Source organism: Vanessa atalanta, chromosome 7 (genome assembly GCF_905147765.1).
Source record: "Vanessa atalanta chromosome 7, ilVanAtal1.2, whole genome shotgun sequence".
In the NCBI taxonomy this organism is placed as follows: domain Eukaryota; kingdom Metazoa; phylum Arthropoda; class Insecta; order Lepidoptera; family Nymphalidae; genus Vanessa; species Vanessa atalanta.
In genome coordinates this window covers 6,882,726-6,902,116 of record NC_061877.1, presented here as the reverse complement: position 1 = coordinate 6,902,116, position 19,391 = coordinate 6,882,726, and the positions used below count along the sequence as shown (strand labels likewise).

At 29.4% G+C, this 19,391-nt stretch overlaps 2 protein-coding genes across 2 annotated transcripts; one reads left to right on the top strand and one right to left on the bottom strand.

The window, feature by feature from the left end:
* The first annotated feature begins 2,118 nt into the window (after positions 1–2,118).
* On the top strand, positions 2,119–17,160 carry LOC125065358 (putative carbonic anhydrase 3). Its single transcript, XM_047672919.1, has 7 exons — positions 2,119–2,335; positions 14,745–14,789; positions 14,921–15,085; positions 15,276–15,414; positions 15,578–15,683; positions 16,222–16,449; positions 16,633–17,160. The coding sequence occupies exons 1-7, from the start codon at positions 2,290–2,292 to the stop codon at positions 16,876–16,878; spliced, it is 975 nt and encodes a 324-aa protein (XP_047528875.1). The 5' UTR covers positions 2,119–2,289; the 3' UTR covers positions 16,879–17,160.
* Positions 17,161–17,450: 290 nt separating this feature from the next.
* On the bottom strand, positions 17,451–18,900 carry LOC125065359 (coiled-coil domain-containing protein 12). The gene is made up of 3 exons (XM_047672920.1): positions 18,496–18,900; positions 18,301–18,421; positions 17,451–17,724 (listed from the first exon to the last, which is right to left on the bottom strand). Exons 1-3 carry the CDS (start codon positions 18,642–18,644, stop codon positions 17,512–17,514), a joined length of 483 nt encoding a protein of 160 aa, XP_047528876.1. The 5' UTR covers positions 18,645–18,900; the 3' UTR covers positions 17,451–17,511.
* Between the last annotated feature and the right edge of the window lie 491 nt (positions 18,901–19,391).

Here is a 19,391-nt window from a genome sequence, read left to right as displayed (position 1 = left end):
TTAGTTTCACAATGAAGGGTTTTTAGTATAGTAAAATTTTGTATAGTTTGTTGGTATTCAAAATGTCTACAGATTTTTTTCATATTTTATGTTTACATTTTGCAATCTGAACAAGTTTGTGTCGTAAATCGTAATCATTGCAAATTCATGTTTGAAATCACGTATAAAGCCTCCAGACGTCGTCCAATGTCACACACGTCGGCCCAATGCGTTGAGTGAACTTGTACAGATTACAGACCCGTGTGCGTGTTGTTTTCATTAGCGACAACGCACAGGAAGAATTGAGGTCTTTTAATAAAGGCGCCGCTGGAGTAATCGTTTGGCCCGACATTAAGGCTGTTATCACGATCGCGACGCCACGAATTCGCAGCGAACATGCCAACTTTAATAAATATTAAATACCTATGTTAAATTTCGTTTGCTGCTTAGTTTTTTTTTTGCTGTGTTAGTTGCAATGTTTGGATAAATTAATTGCAAACCGCTTCGCATGCTCGTTATTTTACATTACGAAAACCATATTCTCTCCTTTTTTATGGTAACAACCTGTAAATTTCCCATTGCTGCAGCACGCGCTGCTCCAATGCGGATTAGTGAATTCTCCTTGTTCAGTAACAGATATTGAATGATTTTGAATTTAGATTATAAATAACGCTATATCCATTGCATCGGTGTTTGTATCCTTCTTCCGACAATGTCTCATTCTGGTATTTTAATACATGCTGAAGTTGCGGCAGAGTGCTCACCCGCAGCGTATTCGTTGCTTCGTTTTGTATTCGCTTTGAACTCTCTTAGAAATCGCCAATGGAATAACAGCCTAATGTATACATTAATGTGACAACTTTTGTACACTATTCTAGAGTGAGGTTAATTATTATTATAAGTTCCAAAAAGTAACTGATAACTATTTAAAAACCAATCATACTGAAGGAAAGTATTAGTACCTAATATAAGACAACTTTTATAATATTTGTCACTATTGGTCAGTATGAGAACCATAATTAACAGTTGCGTTCTGACTCTATTTTCACTATATACTGATTATAACTTCAGAGTCCCCCTTCTGCCTGCATATCCCCATTCTAACATAGCCTTCTGCCGTACCTACTGTCAAGTATTATATATAGGTAGGTACTATCTAATCGAACTAGTATCGAATAGATTTAGGCAGTAAAGTTTACTACTTTTTACTGATATGGTATGTATATTTCTGACACATAATTGAGGCTTTTCTTTATAAGCTATCGTACGGGAATCATTAAATATATTTAAATCTCATAAATATATTAATAAAAAACCTACGAATTGTAAAACTGCCAACTGTCTAACTCTAGGATGGTATAGATTTGCGGAAAATAAAACCTCTCGGCACAACTCGGAATTCCAACCCTAATGATCTACCTAAACAAAGGCTATCACTATCTAATTTACAAGACGAACCGGGTAGTTAGGCCTCTTATAGGTAGATTTTTCAGATAACTTTACCTTTACAATAATAAAGTATATCTAAAAGCCCTTCTCAGAAAGTATCACGGTTTCACGGTCTCTGAATATTTTATCGCAACAATACCTTGTATTGTGTTGCGATCACTTCCGAAGGGAGTGAGCTAGTTATTTATAGATCCTCAAGAGACCTAACATTTTAGGTTTGGCAGCGTTCAAAATTTAGTACCTAAAGGAATGTTTATAGTATTACTATTATAACTATGGACAGAAGTGATCGTTGAACACTTTCTTATCATTTAAAATTGGTTCTTTAATAAGTAAGGGGTCAGAGAATTTGTAATTATTTTCTTACCATGACCGAGGATTAAGAATTGATTTTGGAAACCAATGGAAAATAATGTTAAACATATGTATGTTTACGCCATGTGCTATTTCGTAAGTTATATCTATATAATGTTCAAAATCAAAGGAATAGTATGAAAACAATATTGATTGTATAAAGTTAAATATCTATCAAAATAAGTAGGTCGTCTGAGTGAAAATATATGAACATATTTGTTTAATTTTTATACCCCTACGACTATAACCCATTTTACAATAAAAATAAATTGAATATTCTTTTCGGAAAATTTTACTTCAATAACATCTGTCGTCTGTATAAAGACAGGGCGGTTATAAAGCAGGGACATCGTTCGTCACACACAGTTGTCTGGTCACGTAGTAGAGTGTTGTCTCTTTACCGGGTAATATGTTTTATGCGAAATACGTTTCATAAATAAACAATATAAATCAATTTCAGTGCATCTTGTCCTTTGATGTCAATATTATTTGTGTGAAAGTGCCGTTATGTGGTTTTTAATAACAATTATTGCCGGTCTCGCACTTTTTCAAGGTATGTTTAAAATTTTCATATTTTATGTAGCCATAAAAAAATATAAAATGCAATTATAAAAGATCACCGATCTATCACTGTACAAAAAAAATATGTTAGTGTTTTTAACTAAAATTCATCATCAACATTCAGCCATTATTAAAATATTCTCTTGGTTGTTTGTATTATTATTTATAAACAATAGCATTATTTATATAAATAACATCTGTGTATGATATTTTTTGATTACATAAATGGAATTCTTCTAAAACACTTTATGGACTTATGTATATTAGTGTCAAAATTATTCATTTACATAAATAGTTAAAATTTGCGATCTGTAGAATTAAACAGTGAAAGTTATTGTATTTTACATTGCATTTCTGAGTTCGTTAATGTAATATTTTTTCATGTAAAATGTACTTAGATTTGAAAAACTTTTTTATTGAAAATAAAATATATATAATAGTATTAGTAATTATTTATATATTTCGAAAGTCATACTGGATTTTTCATTAATCATTCATTTACTGAAAGTGGAATTTCTTAAATATCTAAAAGATAAATTAGTAATCGTCTCATTTCACTAAAGTAAACGTACTTACTTTAATCCCTGGGTTAGTATAAAATAATATAAAAACGTATAATATGAAGAATGAATTTCGAACAACAAAAGAAATATTTTACGTAACATAGTTTTTTCTTAATTCTTGGTGGCCATGGTAGAGCCGAAGCTAATTTTTTTTGTTATGTCGTAAGGCCCGTTTCATTTTCCAATTCTCTACTTAGAAGCTAAATCCGAAATCATAGATTTTAAATATAATATGCTTTATTCATAGCGATCATCTATGTTTAATTGTCCAAATCCAAATAAACTCAAAATAGGTAGGTGTTATGGTTCGTTTAAAATTTCCTTTAATGCAGCTTTAACAATGATCCTATTTTTATTTAAAATGTTTGAGGAAAAATATTACAACGCATTCCTGTTATTTCAATACTAAGGATAATAATAATAATAACTGTAAAATTGTATAAAATTTTCTTGTTTTATCTTATTTCCAAAGTACATTTCGCCAGTTCTAAGTCTGGTTTATGTATGTTTTATGCAGACGTAGGTAAAAATTGCTTAACTTTCTAATTTCCGATATGAAATTTTTAAGTAATTTAAGGAAATAACACAAACAAGCGTTTTATCTTAAAGTAAATTGTCTGTAGCGACTATTACTTAAACAGGATATCTAGGTCTAAGATCGCTGGCGCAACAATACGCCTCTTTAATCTTTATCACGAACTAAGCCACTTTCACTCGAATAAGTGGTGAGATATAACCAGAAGTAGACTTTATTAAACTCGCTTTAGCGTATCTCGTAATAGCTTATTTGAAAATCGTAAATGAAAAATATATTATAATTCAACAAAAGCTATTTTGTAAAATGAATCAATTATAAAATTCTCAAAATACCTTTTGACATGTCGATAATTGAGTTTGTTTGTGTGTCTTTTATATTATACGTCACGCGGCAGCTCATACTTATTCGTTTAAATTATATATTTGATTATAATGTATGATTAACACGCTTCTTGATAATTGGCAATTCATTCATGTACAAAAAAACTTGCGTCTTTTCTTATAAAATTCGGTAAGTAGGCATTAAGAAAGATGAATATATAATTAAAAAATAACACGTTCGTCTCGATTTCCAACGGTGATTGTTAACGCAAAAACGATTACTCGTCTTTATAGTAAAGAAAATAATGATTTCAAGTGTTATGCACACATTTAATTTAAACGTTTAAGTGGTTCACGATGAAGTGGAAATTTTAAGAATTATTGAGTTTTTTTCGTACGCTACTGTAATGTAAATAACTTGTTGGTTCAGTGGCTAGCTTATAAGTGTGCAGATCTCAAAGTGCTTATTAAAATCCCGCAAATAAAAGTGATGGAGTTTTTCTGTCAATACATATTTACCGGGATTTGGAAATTGACAGTGCCTCGGAAAGTACGTAATACCGTTGGTCCTGCGTCTGATTTCTTTCTGATCGTGTTCTACCGGAACGGTTTAACGAATATTGAGATATTGGAATATTGAGAGTGCCCTTCTAATTGCGCAGCCACTTGTGCACTAGAATATGTCCTACGTAGTTGGCTAGTCTCTTGAGTATGGGCACAGTGGCCGTAATATTTCAGGAGGACAACAATACTACTGTGTAGAACCAAGCGATCTTTATGCCGCTAAACACTGTGCTAAAAAGACTATATCTTACCGCTGATTCTACAACATGTTCGGAAAACGACCAAAATTAATATGTCATTTATTCTGCTAACGCTTAATACTATGTTATAAATGAATCATTCCATTTTTATAAACATAAAAATGGTACTGTGGCGTATTTATAAAAGATAGATATTTGCTGCGATATAATTAAGTGTTTTATTATAAATAAAGATATGTATTAATCAAGAACTATTAATAGTGTACAATAATGTGCGTTGTTTACGTAAATCTAAGGTTTGTTATCTTCATTCATTGTTCCATTGGAATAAACTATAGGTTGGTTACGTTTTCTCTTTTAAGCTTACAATTCCGCCAACTTGCACAAAATAGTTGAAGAAATCAGAAGTGGAGGACGGACTTTCTACAATATTTATTACATTTTGAAAATCACTGACCAACAGTAAATGATGAACTAAACCACTAAGAATGACATTTACCGAAACTAGGATGACGTTATGTTGGCAACCTGTACTATGCTACTTTTTTTTTAACCTCGCGATCCTTGTTTGTGTACAAAAGACAAAAATATTAAATTATTGTTTTGTCATCTGTCAATGTAGGTGTGCCATTTTTCAAATAAATTTACATAGCTACATAAAGGTCCAGCTAATAAAAGCGTGTTAATAAGAGTAATACATATTTAGTAGATTCTATTTTGGAGTACCGACTGAGTAGGAAAATAATGAATAACAACAATGTCAAACTGCTAAGCTTTTTTTGAAATATATGTCAATGACCCCTATTTAAAAATTCGTCGTATACTGATTACAACGACAGTTATTGGTCAATGCTAATTATAACGGATATTGTAGAGAATAACTTCATGAGTAACAAAGCAGCCTTTGTATCGACAAATTCCACTTGTGGCGAGATGCAGTTATGACCTGATCATCGGTATAAATGATTTGAATGTATCTACTAATAATATAATATAAAAAGCTTTACAGTTGTTTCGTCGTGTATTTGTTCATATAGACTTGAACCTTAATTTTTAGTCGCCCCTAAAACTAATTTTATTTTCATAATTAAATGAGTTACAATTTCATATAATAATGTATACAACTTAGAACAGATTATATGTAAATCACAATCTTTATTCAATAAAGAAGGATAAGAATTGCTTATTGAGTGCCAAAAAACTACCATCGGTTCGGGAAGAAATACTTTAGAACTCCCAAAACAGGATTATATATTCTTTTATCAACATATAATATTTCATTACTTGAACGGAAGAGGTGATCGTTCTATTTACAGAGTGTGCTATCATCCATAAAGTCGTTAGTATTCGGCAGGACAAAAGTCTTTTTTATATCGACTGCATTACTCCAAAGTAAAATACCGTAAGATTATATTGTAGAATTAAATGTCAAGCTGGCCGGATCTACATCAGTTACAGTTACAGTCTATTTTTAAAGGGTGAATTTAGAAGCACGTTTTAACACATCTTATGTGTATAGCAGTAACTTTGATACATTGTATTTTTTACTATTTAAAAGTGAGTTATTGACAATTAACCATCTATGTGTACTATTTTAGAAACATCAATGATCACATCGTCATATGTCTTCAGCAGACAATACTATCTCATGTAATAAACATTATGATTTACAGTATTTAATTCAAGGTTAACATTACATTATTTACTTCGGCGAGGGTAGGGAAGACTGATTATTTCAGTGATTTAGTAGTTGAAATTAGAGTAGCATCTTTGAATCTGCTAGTTAATATTTTTATAGTCATTTTAATATTCAAGCACTTAGCCAAGTATTACCGACTTCGAAATTTATATTGATAATGTATATACTTAGATTTAAAAGAAAAGTAATCCTTTCTAATTACTTTTTGTCATGGTAGGAAATAAAATTAGTCCGACTAGCGCAGATCGCATTGGTAAGACTGATAAACAACACAAAGATATAATACAATGTCAGGATAAAGGCCTGAAAAAGAATAATTTATTTAAATTTCCCTTTAATGATTTCCACGTTGACCACCGCTTGTTTATTAATAGAAAAAATAAGTTGTTATCCCTGATGTTATAATTATTATTTTAATCATCTAAACAAACAACAAATCTACCTGTTTGATGATTTTGTTAGAAATATTTTTTTTTCTCAAATAGATTTATACGTTAACAACAACGATTGATAGAAATTCTTGGCTTGGTATGGATGCTTTGTTTGATTCTAACAACATTTGGAATTGAACCAAGAACGTGTTTTAATATTATGTAACTAATCTATATAATGTAGAGTCTGGACCATAATAAAATATCAATATTTATAATAAGATAAAATGGAATTTGGAAATTTAATCATAGAAAAACTATCCGAAGTCGACAAGAAAATGCACACGACGACAATTTGCATAATAGAAAAACTTTGTGTAATAATAGAAAAAGTAGCGCAATTTATCGTTATCATGAACCAGAAGCATGATCGCTCTACCTCTCTACCTCTACTTACGATACAACGCAGTATGTACATCATTCAAAAAGTGTTATTTTAACAAACATCTTACCAAATTAGACTTGTTATGTATTATTATTTTATTTGTATAAGTAGGTACCTACTTTCATTAGACAGATTTTTGAATGCATCAATATAGCTATTATTTACTTTATATAATTAAGTTATTTTTTGAATAGTTGAAATTAAACAGCCAGTAAATGACTCCCTGCTGTGCTACAGTTTTCTCTTCTCTTTTTTACTCTACACCGAGAAGGTTTGGAGCTATTTCCAACACGATAAATCGTATTCTACAAATATCTATTATCCATCACCACCGACCACGAGATTAATTATAATTCAGTGGTGATTGCCTGGATTGTAATCTGCGATCTTCTGTTAAGATACACATGTTCTATCCACTCGACTCAAACATTGAAATCATAATACTTCTACTTAGTACCTATTTAACATAGTATGACGGAAAAATTACCTTTTTTATCTTCAATATGTTTAGCCGGATATAGCAACCGATAATAGTGTTAAATATTTACAAGTATTTAATACCTGGTTTATGACTTACTAATTTATTGCTTGCAAGACGTGCTCTACTCCCAGTTCATACAGCACGCTCTAGCGACACATTAAGTCGATCATAGTTTAAACATCAATATCTTTCAGATAAGAAGATAGTTATTAGCGGGACTACGGCTGTAATCCTAATATAAATTGTTGACTCAAAGAAATACTGAATAATGTATGATTTGTTTTTTTTCTTTTTTTTGTGGCAAAGGAATATATATTAGAAAATATTACATCAAAGTCAGGATTTGTGTTTTGTTAAGTCATAAATAACTGTACTGTTGTCTACTTGTGATTCGTCTAGTACTTCTCTCCTAGCTTCTCTATTCGCTGCTATTTTCCAACCTAGATTTTTTGTAATGATGCCATTCACTATTACGGTTAAAATATTTTTAATTATGTAGTAATATAAATTTTTTACAACCTTAAATTGTTTGATTCAGGCATAACGCAAGAGTTGTCGACACAGTTTAATAAAACTTTTTCTTTTTGAAGTATTATAAATTTAAAAACTGTGTAAAACACTTATGAAAAATACTCGTTGAATACGAATTACGAAACTAGGACTCCGTAATAAACCCAAATCAACGAGGCCGCAAGTATAAAGGAAAGCATAGTTTACCTACTCACAATATATTCAAATTACGTTCAAATACGGTTTGACATCCGCGAAGGCTATTTAAGTATATACATATATTTTTTTTTGCCAGAGAGGTGCTACATACTTTTAATTGATTTAATGGGTTACCTTTTCATCGTGTTTTGTAAAAAAACCTTTCTATGTGGTTCAGTGAGAAAACATACCGCATAAATATGTAATACCTCATAAAATTTTCTGTTTTGTTGTTTAAATATAAAACAAGAAAACTAATCTGTATACACATACAATTAAATCAGCGCGCTATCCGTGAGAAGTTATCTGATCTTGACAATGTTATCCATTATTATAACATTTGTAGTACCTAACAAAGACTTCATATATCGCTAATTCAGTTTAATAACGGCAACAAAAATGATTTCCTTTGCCTTTAACGATGTTAAATTATACGTTAATTTAATAAATTGATTGGAGATTGGATAAGAGCTGTTGAAATATTAAATATAAGAATTTAACCTATTTCTTTTTATTTTCTTTTGCTAACATAATTAATTAACTACATTTTATATTTATATGAGGTCACATCTTGTAAGTAGGTACTCCATGTTTCATTAAAAAAAATATTTAGAGAATGAGTTGAAAATTCTAGAAATATGTAGTGCTTATTAAATACATTAATAAATAATATTTTAAACAAAATCAGCTAGTAAGTAATATATATTTATATTTATTTAGAGGTATTTTTAACACTCATAAATATAGATATAATATAATTCTTATTAGGAAATTATTTTCACAAGAAATCGTTATTGAAGCCCGCCGCTCTCATTATGACGTGAATAATGAATTGTGCAGCGAGTATGTTTCATCGCATATGCCATTGCTATTTTATTCAGTGCGGCCTTTTTTCCTGATATATATAATTATGTATAAACTATACATAATATACCGTATAACTGACGTAGAATATTAAATACTATAGGTACGTCTCATGTATTTATAAGAAGTCAATTATTATTTGTAAAGTTAATTGGCGTTAGGATCGTGATCTTTGCAAAGATTAATAACTAAAAACAGTATTATCAATTCAAAATACGATCTAAAGATCTTTTTTGTAATGAGATATAACTTCGGCACACAATTATAATACATAGTATATATTCTTCATTGCAATAATTATTTAAACCATAACCGAAATAAAATAAAATTTATAAATGTTAATTTCCGGCTTTATAGTTAAACACGCATTATTCTCTTTCTGCCATCACTGATTTGACATTTGCAAGAAGGAGACCATTTATAGGTAACTAGCGAACCGCCCCGGCTTCGCACGGGTGCAATGTTGATGCTAAATATACTACAGAATGTCTTACAACCTTTAATACCCTACAGCTCTTTTACATTAGAAAATGCAAACCGCTTTGTCCCTGCATTTTAAATCTTTAATATCTTCGAAAATATTCATTTAAATAACATGCTGTAAAGGGCCATATTAATCTATATTAAATACACAATGTATTTAAGGTACTAATTTGATAAGGATTAATGCTGTATTGCTTCGAAAATAAGCCGTTATTTCTCGTAAATTGTAAAGAATAAAACATTTTTATTGTGGGTTATCCCTAAGAAATAGATAGATTTTTGCAGACCTTTTTAAGGTGTACAATACTTTAGTACATTATATTGATCTATCTTGTAGAGTTCAGCCAGAGTTTGCAATGTAAGCGCAATAAAATGTGTTTATTTACGTCACTTTAGAAACCTCAAAAATTATCAGTGTTTCTGCACTATATTGTGCATGTATTATACACATAACCTTTCTCTTGAATCAATCTATCTATTTAAAGAGACCGCATCAAAATCCGTTGTGTAATTTTAAAGATCAAAGCATACACAGGGACAGACAGCGGTAAGCGACTCTGTTTTATACTATGTAATGGAGCAAGTTTTTAAGTCACCAAGATCCATTATGAAAATAATTGAATAAAATAATTAAATAGGTGACAATATAAACAGATTGTTTTTAATAAATAAGTATAAGTTTCCATTTCAAGGTAGGAATTTTTATAGTTAGCTATTTGTGTTGTGTTTGTTATTATAATTATGATTAAATTAGCTATCCGTACCGACTTCGTCCGTGTACTGTTACGGTACGAACGAGATATTTATAGCCAAACAAATACTTATTTAGAAAGAAATATTACAATAAATTACTCTGCGATATCTCCGACTGTAACAATTCAGCCTACCCAATTCTAATATACCTAAGCATGGCTTCCTTTGTTCTAATGCTTTTTTTAAATTACTTTTTTTTACATGCATCTTAGAATACTCGTACTAGATAATACAAATCGTTGTTCTAGAATTAAAAAGTTCCATGTTATATATTTTTTTCATAGCGTGAAAGATACATTGACAAGAGATCACTTTTAGATATTTCATTAAGGTCGTTTTTGTTAAAAAAAAAACATGAATGTAAAATAATTATGATATTTATAACGTCGTAACTTCTATGAAGTATTATTAACTATTCTAGAACAAAATTAACAATTCTTTGTTATCAGGGTCGTTTTTATTACACATATATGTGAAAGTATAAACGGTTATGTAATACAGCTGAGTAATATTTTTGTGCAAACTACCAATTAAAACAAAGTAAAAAGCTTCTAAGGAGTCAAGAATAAAAAAATAGTTTAACGTTGTGTCGCAAGACTTGATACATTCATTATACGGTCATGGTAAAGTATACAATAAGTACTACAAGTGCTATTGTGTTGTTCTGAGATTGTTCCAAATTAACCTTACTTCCGAATTAAGGTCTTACGATTATTAAGTAATTTGTTTTCTCATTAATGTCATGGGACCCACTTCAAATCGAATCGATTACTAACAACTGTCGAGGCTACTATTGTACTTAAAGTTTATGTAAATATTTTATCGACAAATATATTTCGATGAGTAACTTGAACAATTATATTAATGTGGAATTGTAATTAAATTTAAAATAAGCAAAACTTGATGATTGAAAAATTAATCAATAAAATGTGAGTGCTTATCCACGATACAGAGCAATTGTGTAGGTTGTCGTGACCGGCAAATATATTTCTTATAAAATTATGATTTATATGTTAAACGATATAGATCTTATCACTATTAGATATTTTAATAGGATTTGTGATGTATTCAAGCATTTTATTCCAATCGAAGTTTCATATGACGGTAACGCACACACTTTAATACAATATAGTACTTCTGCTATCAATTTGGATAAATAAATCAATACTTAGATATTTATTAATATAATAAATATTTGTTTTCTTATTATTATAATAAACTGATAATATATAGTAAAGGCAGATAATAAATAATATACCGTATATATGTATACGCATTACACACAAGCGAGGGAAAGCGGCGGCGTAGAAGGTGCTTTGACGGCAATAAACTGCCTCGTTCCGTTCAGCGGCACGACATACGATTCGGTCTTAACCGCGAGTCGCGCCAATTATAATTTATCTGGAATAAAAAGCCCTAAACGTGCTAAATAATAGTCAATAGAAAATGTTTTTTCATTTTATTCCTAATCTTCTCTAAACCAATATTTATCTACCAAATTAAACCCACATTTAAAGCAAATGACACATGCGATACTTAAAAAAATTGCTCTGCTCCAATAATATTATGTTTAGTTATGTACCAAATTGTTACGCGGTCGTTGGCAAGAAGAGAAGGTCAATGTAAAATTAAATTACTCTTATTATTTTTATCAATGAACTTGATACGCTTCGTTAAAGCGAGATGGCTCAATATTGCTCCACTTTTTTCAAGCTATTAAACCTTAAAATCTAAAACCGCCAATAAATGTTACGCTTAAGTTAACAATTCGATTATTTAAAATTAACATTTGTTAATATGAAAACAATTGAAAGTTTAAAGATAATTTAAATAAATAATATACTTAATTTGTTTGAACACCGCTGCATTGATTGATAAATTGAAAGAATATGTACAAACTTAAATTATATATTTTTTTTAGTGAATTGATATATTAAGTAAACATAAAGAATTTATAAAAAAATCTAAAAGCTCTGAATATTATTGTAATCTTCAACTTTCTTCAAAGAGTTCTATTCATAGGTACCTATCAACTTGCCTTGCCTATGTTTTACCATAAAACAAAACTTTAGTACTACACCGTGTAAAAGAAAAACGAAACTCAATAAAAAATTTACACCTTGAAATATCGACTCAAGGTGACGATATATTACAAAACCTTAGATTCTGACAACTTTGTATAAATTTTCTTATTAAAATGTAGAAGTGTTACAAGTGGAATTATACCTGCATACTCGTAATAATTGCTTATGGCAAATAAAGATGTTGTGTTGAAAAAAATAATAAAAATATCGAGTCATCGTGTCATACAATAATAAAAACGTAGAAAAAATACATACAGAGATACAATTTATAGTTAACGTATGAAAGATAACTACGTAAGATAAGTATGCAAGTTATGCAGTAGAGTAGTTATAAAAATATTAATATTGTAAAGATAATTGTTCACGTTACACCATACTACATACCCACACATAAATAAAATTTTAATTTAAGGAAATACCTCGGAACTACAAGTAAGAATTTCTAAAATATAAGGTGAGTAAGAAAATCTTACGAGAAAATCTTACGGTATAAAAACAAAGAACACGCGATAAAAGTTTAATCGAGACAAAAGTGTTGAGTAGATGATAAATGATTTATAAAATTGGGTAGATGACAATAATTTCTTCTAAAACAAAATTAATATTTTAAGCAAACAACTTTTATCATTTGCATTTTTTTTTAGTATTTTAAGATATAATCATTATCAATTAAAATAATGAAAATTTAATCAAACAATGGTTTTTAAGAATTCAATATAAAAATATGCTTTGACATGTTTCTCATGGAAATCTCATTTTAATTCACATATAATTAAAAAAAAAAATGAATTGAGTTGGGAATTTCTTAAATAAAAATAAATATAATTAATTTTTGGCGTGAAATTATATTATCATGAAAAAACGAATTTTTATTTTTATATAAAAAAAACAATCAAATATTTTTTTTTAAACAACAATCACAAATATTATGTCAATCTAGTATACATATATTTAATAGTTTTATCTGTAACAACACGTCATACAATTAATATAGAACACGTTTTTCTATTATATATAGTTACGTAATTCAAGGGGGAATTTTCCGGTGCTAGTCGAATACAAAGGAACATGACATACTTTAGTAAATTACATGCGATTCAAATAGTGGTAAATTCTGCAAGATAACAATACAATGATGTTTGTGATTCGGTAAATGTTAATCACACATTGAATCTAATCTTAGTGAGAAAAAATACTTTTATACAACTAATTAATTGACTGATTCAATCAATATACCGCTTCGGAATAACCCGGTAGAAACTAGTGATAGTTGACTTGGTTCGCTGAGAACGTAATTTCACAAATTACAGTCATCATCTCATTAGCTCACAAGATACTATTATCATATATCTAGTTAAGTAATATGGGAACAGGTCATGATCAGATGTGACGCGAGCCTTACGGTGGCTGAACAACAATTTACACTTAAGAGCACAGCTTAAGAGGTAAACTTCTATGATTTTTACGGTTAGTTGGTCTCCGATTTTATTTAGTTGACTTACAAGTAACTACTAGTCAATAACAATTGACCATGTTCAGAAATCGGTCTTAGAGAGGTAATTTAATCTCATAAGATACAAAGATCGTATATGGAATTAAATTAAATCCTGACCAAGAATAAGATTTAGGATATACTTAATTTTGTTTAATATTGGAAATTTTTAATATTTAATATTGTAACAAGGCATTAGTAATATGTCTGTAAGCCTAAGTCTTAAATCTACTATAGGGACATTTGCACTTTCTGAAGGCGGAATTTGGCAAATTATAGAATTTTAATATAAATTTATCTACTAGCCGGGACGTATTATAATGTGCCTCTACCTAAAGATAGGCCATATACGTAGATACGTGGCAAGCCTATCGAATGCATAACATGTGCATCATGCATTATTATATTATAAATATCAACGTAATTCTGTCCGTCTGTTACGCATTCACGGCTAAGCCACTAAACCGATTATGATTAAATTTCTTGCGAAGGAAGCTTGAGTTCCAATAAAGTCTTCTTTTTAATTCACTCCTCAAGGTATTAAAGTTGGGGCTGAAGTTTTATAAATTTCGCTCGGATAAAGCTAGTAATAATAAATACATTAAAGTATTCACTACAATTCTAAGTAAAATATACTTCGAAGCTTTATCTCAACCTCTCAATTCTAATTAATGTTATAAATGTGAAAGTGAGTTAGTGCATATTGTTACGCTTTCACGTCTTAACTACTCAATCGATTATCGTGAAATTTTTGACGCATTTTGTCAGGGGTATATTAAAGTACATAAAAGTCGATCGGATTCGAGTAGTTTATAATGAAACTTATTTATTTACAGTACCCGAGCATGCGTGCGAGGATTTTGGCTACGATGGAGTTATAGGTATGGTACACTAATCATTTTCATTTATATTTTGAAAAATAAATATTTTTAACGTCTGTTGTTTAATTTTAACTATGCTCAAAGCCTTGTTTTGTATTGAAAGCCTTTTATGTTTAATTTTAATATTTTAGGTCCAACGTACTGGGGAGATAGGTACCAAGAATGTAGAGGTAAACATCAGAGTCCGATTAATATAAATGTGCTTCGCGTTAAGCAAGTTGCGTTGCCGGATATCGCGTTCGTCGGCTTCGATGACTCCATAGATGACGTACACATCACGAACAATGGACATACAGGTAAAAAGCAGTAAATGATCTATATAAACACACCAATTTAATACATAATGAATATTCAATATAACGCATAACTATAAATTATATAATAATATGCTAATAACATCACTGGGCTAGTATATTCCCAAATTATAAATATTTGACCAGAGGTTTTTATTTACGTAGGTGATTTAAAATGTACTTGTGTTTCCAGTTTTAATTGAAGTGGAAAATGAACCTCACCCACGAGTTAGCGGAGGCCCTCTAGACGGTGCCTACGTGTTTAGTCAGATGCATTTCCATTGGGGAGACAACGATACTTTCGGTTCAGAAGACAAAATTAACCATCGAAGGTTTGTATTATTACTGAAATTATTGTGATTTATTAACATTAACATCTTCAAATGCATAGATACTTTTCTTAAATAGTAAGTAAATCCATTTTTAAAAGATACATTAATAACAAATATTCACCCACATATCAATCTTAATGAGAACATATCTTATAATTTTCAGTTTTCCAATGGAATTGCATATGGTTTTTTACAAAGAAGAATATAAATCCGTGAAACAAGCGATCAAGTATTCAGACGGCCTTGCAGTTCTCGCCTTCTTCTATGAGGTAGCTTCTAATACTATTATATATCTATATACTATATAAAATTCTAGTTTGTATTTTTTATACGAATTTAGCGTAATTTAATTATTGAAATATTTTAAATTAAAATATTAAATTTCATTTGTATAGGTAGTTTATTAAGCAAATACGAAAAAGAAATGCAATAAGACAGCATTTTATTTTTTTGTAAATTTCTTCGTAATTGGAAATATATCTGTAAATCAAATATTTATTATTTAAAAATATATTTTTTGCAAAATTGAATGATTTCGAAGTTACTCGAGTATAGATACGACTGTTCGCTTAAATATCTCCCTAAACACTTGCAGTACTTACATAAGTGTTTATACTAGTGAAAATATTTGCACTTGACTAATACACTTATAATTCCTCTGAGTAATTAAACGTAGGATTTAAATAGAAATATGAGTGATGATTTATCATTTAAGTACATACTATAATGATGCTTCGAACATTATCTTAGCACTAAGTGTTACTGGAAGTTATCACAATTTAAACTATTATACTTAATTGTTGACAGTTGGATCGCCACAAGCACCCAGCTTATGATGATATAACGTCTGCTCTGGGTAACGTGACGGAGCCTCACACGACTATCGTAATGAGTCAGCCATTCTCATTCCTCAACATTTTACCTTTGGACCTGCGGCGATATTTTACTTACAGAGGTTCCTTAACCACACCACCTTGCTCTGAAGTGGTGATATGGCTCGATTTTGAACAACCAATCAGATTGGCGCATGACCAGGCGAGTATTATTATTATGATTAAAACTAGATTTTTTTCTACTCCTTATTGTTTTGGAGTGATTCAGCCACTTAATCATTATTTAAAAAAAAAACTTAATTTCATTCAAATAATAAGATTGTAATAATTGCGTACACCTTTATTAAAAAAATTAAATTATATTAAATTATTTAAAAATTTACAGATCGAAGCATTCAGGGAATTGCGTTCAGCGAATGGAAAAATAAGGCATAACTTCAGACCTATACAACCGATCGGCGATCGAGTAGTGTTTTATAATGTAGACAATAATTACTTTAATTACAACGAGATTGATGATCCCGATGAGGCTAACGCTGGAACTAACCGTAGAAAAAAGGGTCATAATTATAGTAACATTGTAAGAATAAATCTGTACATTTTCGTTTGTACATTGTTAATAATGTGGTGATTTTTTAATGGAATCATTATTTTGTTAAATTTTAGTGCTTTATATATGTATAGTAGGTATAAAATATTCCTGGATTTCCATAGAGGGTATGTAAATAATCTATGTCATTTTCTTTATAGTGATGTATTGATGATATTTTTATTTGAAATTTATTTTTAAGATGTATATAATGATATTATAGAATTTATTTTTAATGAAATTAGACATTTACTTCACTATTTCTAAAGCTGATTTGTGAAATGATAAACTGTGATAAAAATAAAACTATGTTTTTTTTCTTGATTTATAAAACAATTATTTAAGATTATTCTAGATATCAAAACATCTTTAGTATTTAGTATCTAATAGCATTTTAATTAATTTTAACGACTACTGTATTATAATAAAAACCAATTTCATCATTCATTCACTGCTAATATAAATCATCAATCATGGCAACATTGTTCATCTATAATGTCATAAAAATGAAGACTGTCATTAAAATGCTGAAGTTTAATTTACCCTTTCCCCTCTTGCAGATTATACAAGATCTTGATAATCTTGAATGGTGGTAAAAAGTGAAAAACCAAAAATATTCTTATGATCTAAGTTTATTTCTTATTTATTTCAAAATAAATTTAGTTATAATAAATTTTAATCATCATCTGTAGGTTTATTTTCATTCATAGTAACCATAGCACTTAAATTTTCTTCATTACCTTGTTTAAGTCGCTCCCAAATTAATTCAGCTATTGCTTTTTGTGTCCGTCTCTCTAGTTTCTCTAACTTCTTAGCAACATCTCTCTTTAAATCCCAGTCTGGTTTCCGTGGAGCTAAGCTTGATATATCCAAATCTTGTAATATCACCTGGAAAGTTAATTGTCTTTTATAAGCATACACAAATACAAACTTAAAGAGTGCACAATGAAATGGATGGCCTTAATATTTATTATTAGTAAAATACTTACTAATAAATATACTATATTAGTTTTATTTTTAAATCTGTAAGGCTTGGAGCCCTTACATATTTTTTAAGGTTATTTTTCATGAGACCATTACATTTATTTTTCTTAGTCAGGAATTTCACTTAGAATGGTACCTACTGTTACTTTATTTAAAATTAACATACTTTATTTCAAATTAACATACTTTATCGATATATTATATCATTTATATGAATAACATGTTGGTGTCATGTCTAGATATAAGGCTGCAGATCCCTAGGTACAACGCCAGGTAAGGCCAACAAAAATATATTGTGTTTTTCTATTAAAAACATTCTCAGCAGCAAACTAGTCTAGAAGTTGAAAGTGTGAACACACAATGCCTTGAAAAGCCATCACAACTAATTATGAGAGTGAGGAAATCTTGTGCACTACAATATGAACTGCATAGTTGGCTTATCTTGAAGCAGTTGTAAATGAATTCTTAACTCTATTTTACCTTTTCTTTGCCCGCTTCAACTAAATCTTTGACTTCTGCTTCAACTAAAGAAGGTTGTGCATCCTCTATTTTTTCTTTTTGTAGAGTTTCATCTTGAGGTTTATAGCTTCTAAACTTAGGCCTGGAAAAGATTATATTTTTTAGAGTATTATGAAATAATATGTTAAAACAATTAAGTTACAATTAAGCACTTACTTTGGAAGCACAATTGGTTCATTTTTTGTGGTATTACTTGAAGCATCTTCGTTTGGCAATTTACGTTTAAGACTCTTTAATCTTTCTTTTCTTTTGAGTGCTTGTTCTTCCAAATTACCCACGCTATCCATTTTATTTAACACTACCATAATAGAATTGCTACTTAGTAACTATAATATGGTATCGAAAGATGTTGACACCTCTTTCAATACAGTCGCATATTCATCACAAATGTTATTTAAAATTATGTTGTAAAGTATATTTTTAAACAATGTTTATCGATTTTGTTTTTAATAATAATTAGCGAAGAACCATATTAAAGTTTTATTTGGAAAAATATCAATGTGTACAAAGCACGCACAATTATTTTTGGGAAGCTTATAATTTAACTGTCAGTGCCAAGTTGCCAACTGTCAACTTCAAGTAACGAGTACCTTATGGGAAGTCTATTTACTCTATTGTAAGTAGACCTCCCATACTCCCATACTCTATTGTAAGTCTATTTACTCTATTGTAAGTAGACCTCCCATAGAGTCAATGAAAATATAATTGCTAAATTATTTGGTATATAAATTTTGGATAATATATTATTAATTAAGAGCATCAAAATAATATTTTTTCGAAATAAATTTGTACAGTTCAAGCTATATTATGTTTATAATGGAAGAAATTAAAAATACTTAAATTTTTCTGTTACAGAATTATTTTTTAAATTACACATCTTGAACCCAGTGCAATATATATTATATGGCAACAATTGGGTGGATTGCTATTGCAAAAATATATTTTTTTATACGATGTAACAACTTATTTGCTTGTAATTTTTAAATCGATCTACCGATGAAAAATATCGAATAAATTACGTCGATATTTCATCTCATCACATTAAAAAAATA

What these genes read in the sequence shown, in the direction of transcription:
- LOC125065358 (XM_047672919.1), top strand. Translation starts at nt 2,290, where the DNA reads ATGTGGTTTTTAATAACAATTATTGCCGGTCTCGCACTTTTTCAAG. An exon ending in GACAAAATTAACCATCGAAG is followed by an intron (nt 15,415 to 15,577) that starts GTTTGTATTATT and finishes TATAATTTTCAG; the next exon opens with TTTTCCAATGGAATTGCATA. An exon ending in TTCTCGCCTTCTTCTATGAG is followed by an intron (nt 15,684 to 16,221) that starts GTAGCTTCTAAT and finishes AATTGTTGACAG; the next exon opens with TTGGATCGCCACAAGCACCC.
- LOC125065359 (XM_047672920.1), bottom strand. Translation starts at nt 18,644, where the DNA reads ATGGTAGTGTTAAATAAAATGGATAGCGTGGGTAATTTGGAAGAACAA. An exon ending in GAACCAATTGTGCTTCCAAA is followed by an intron (nt 18,422 to 18,495) that starts GTAAGTGCTTAA and finishes AATCTTTTCCAG; the next exon opens with GCCTAAGTTTAGAAGCTATA. An exon ending in TTGAAGCGGGCAAAGAAAAG is followed by an intron (nt 17,725 to 18,300) that starts GTAAAATAGAGT and finishes TTAACTTTCCAG; the next exon opens with GTGATATTACAAGATTTGGA.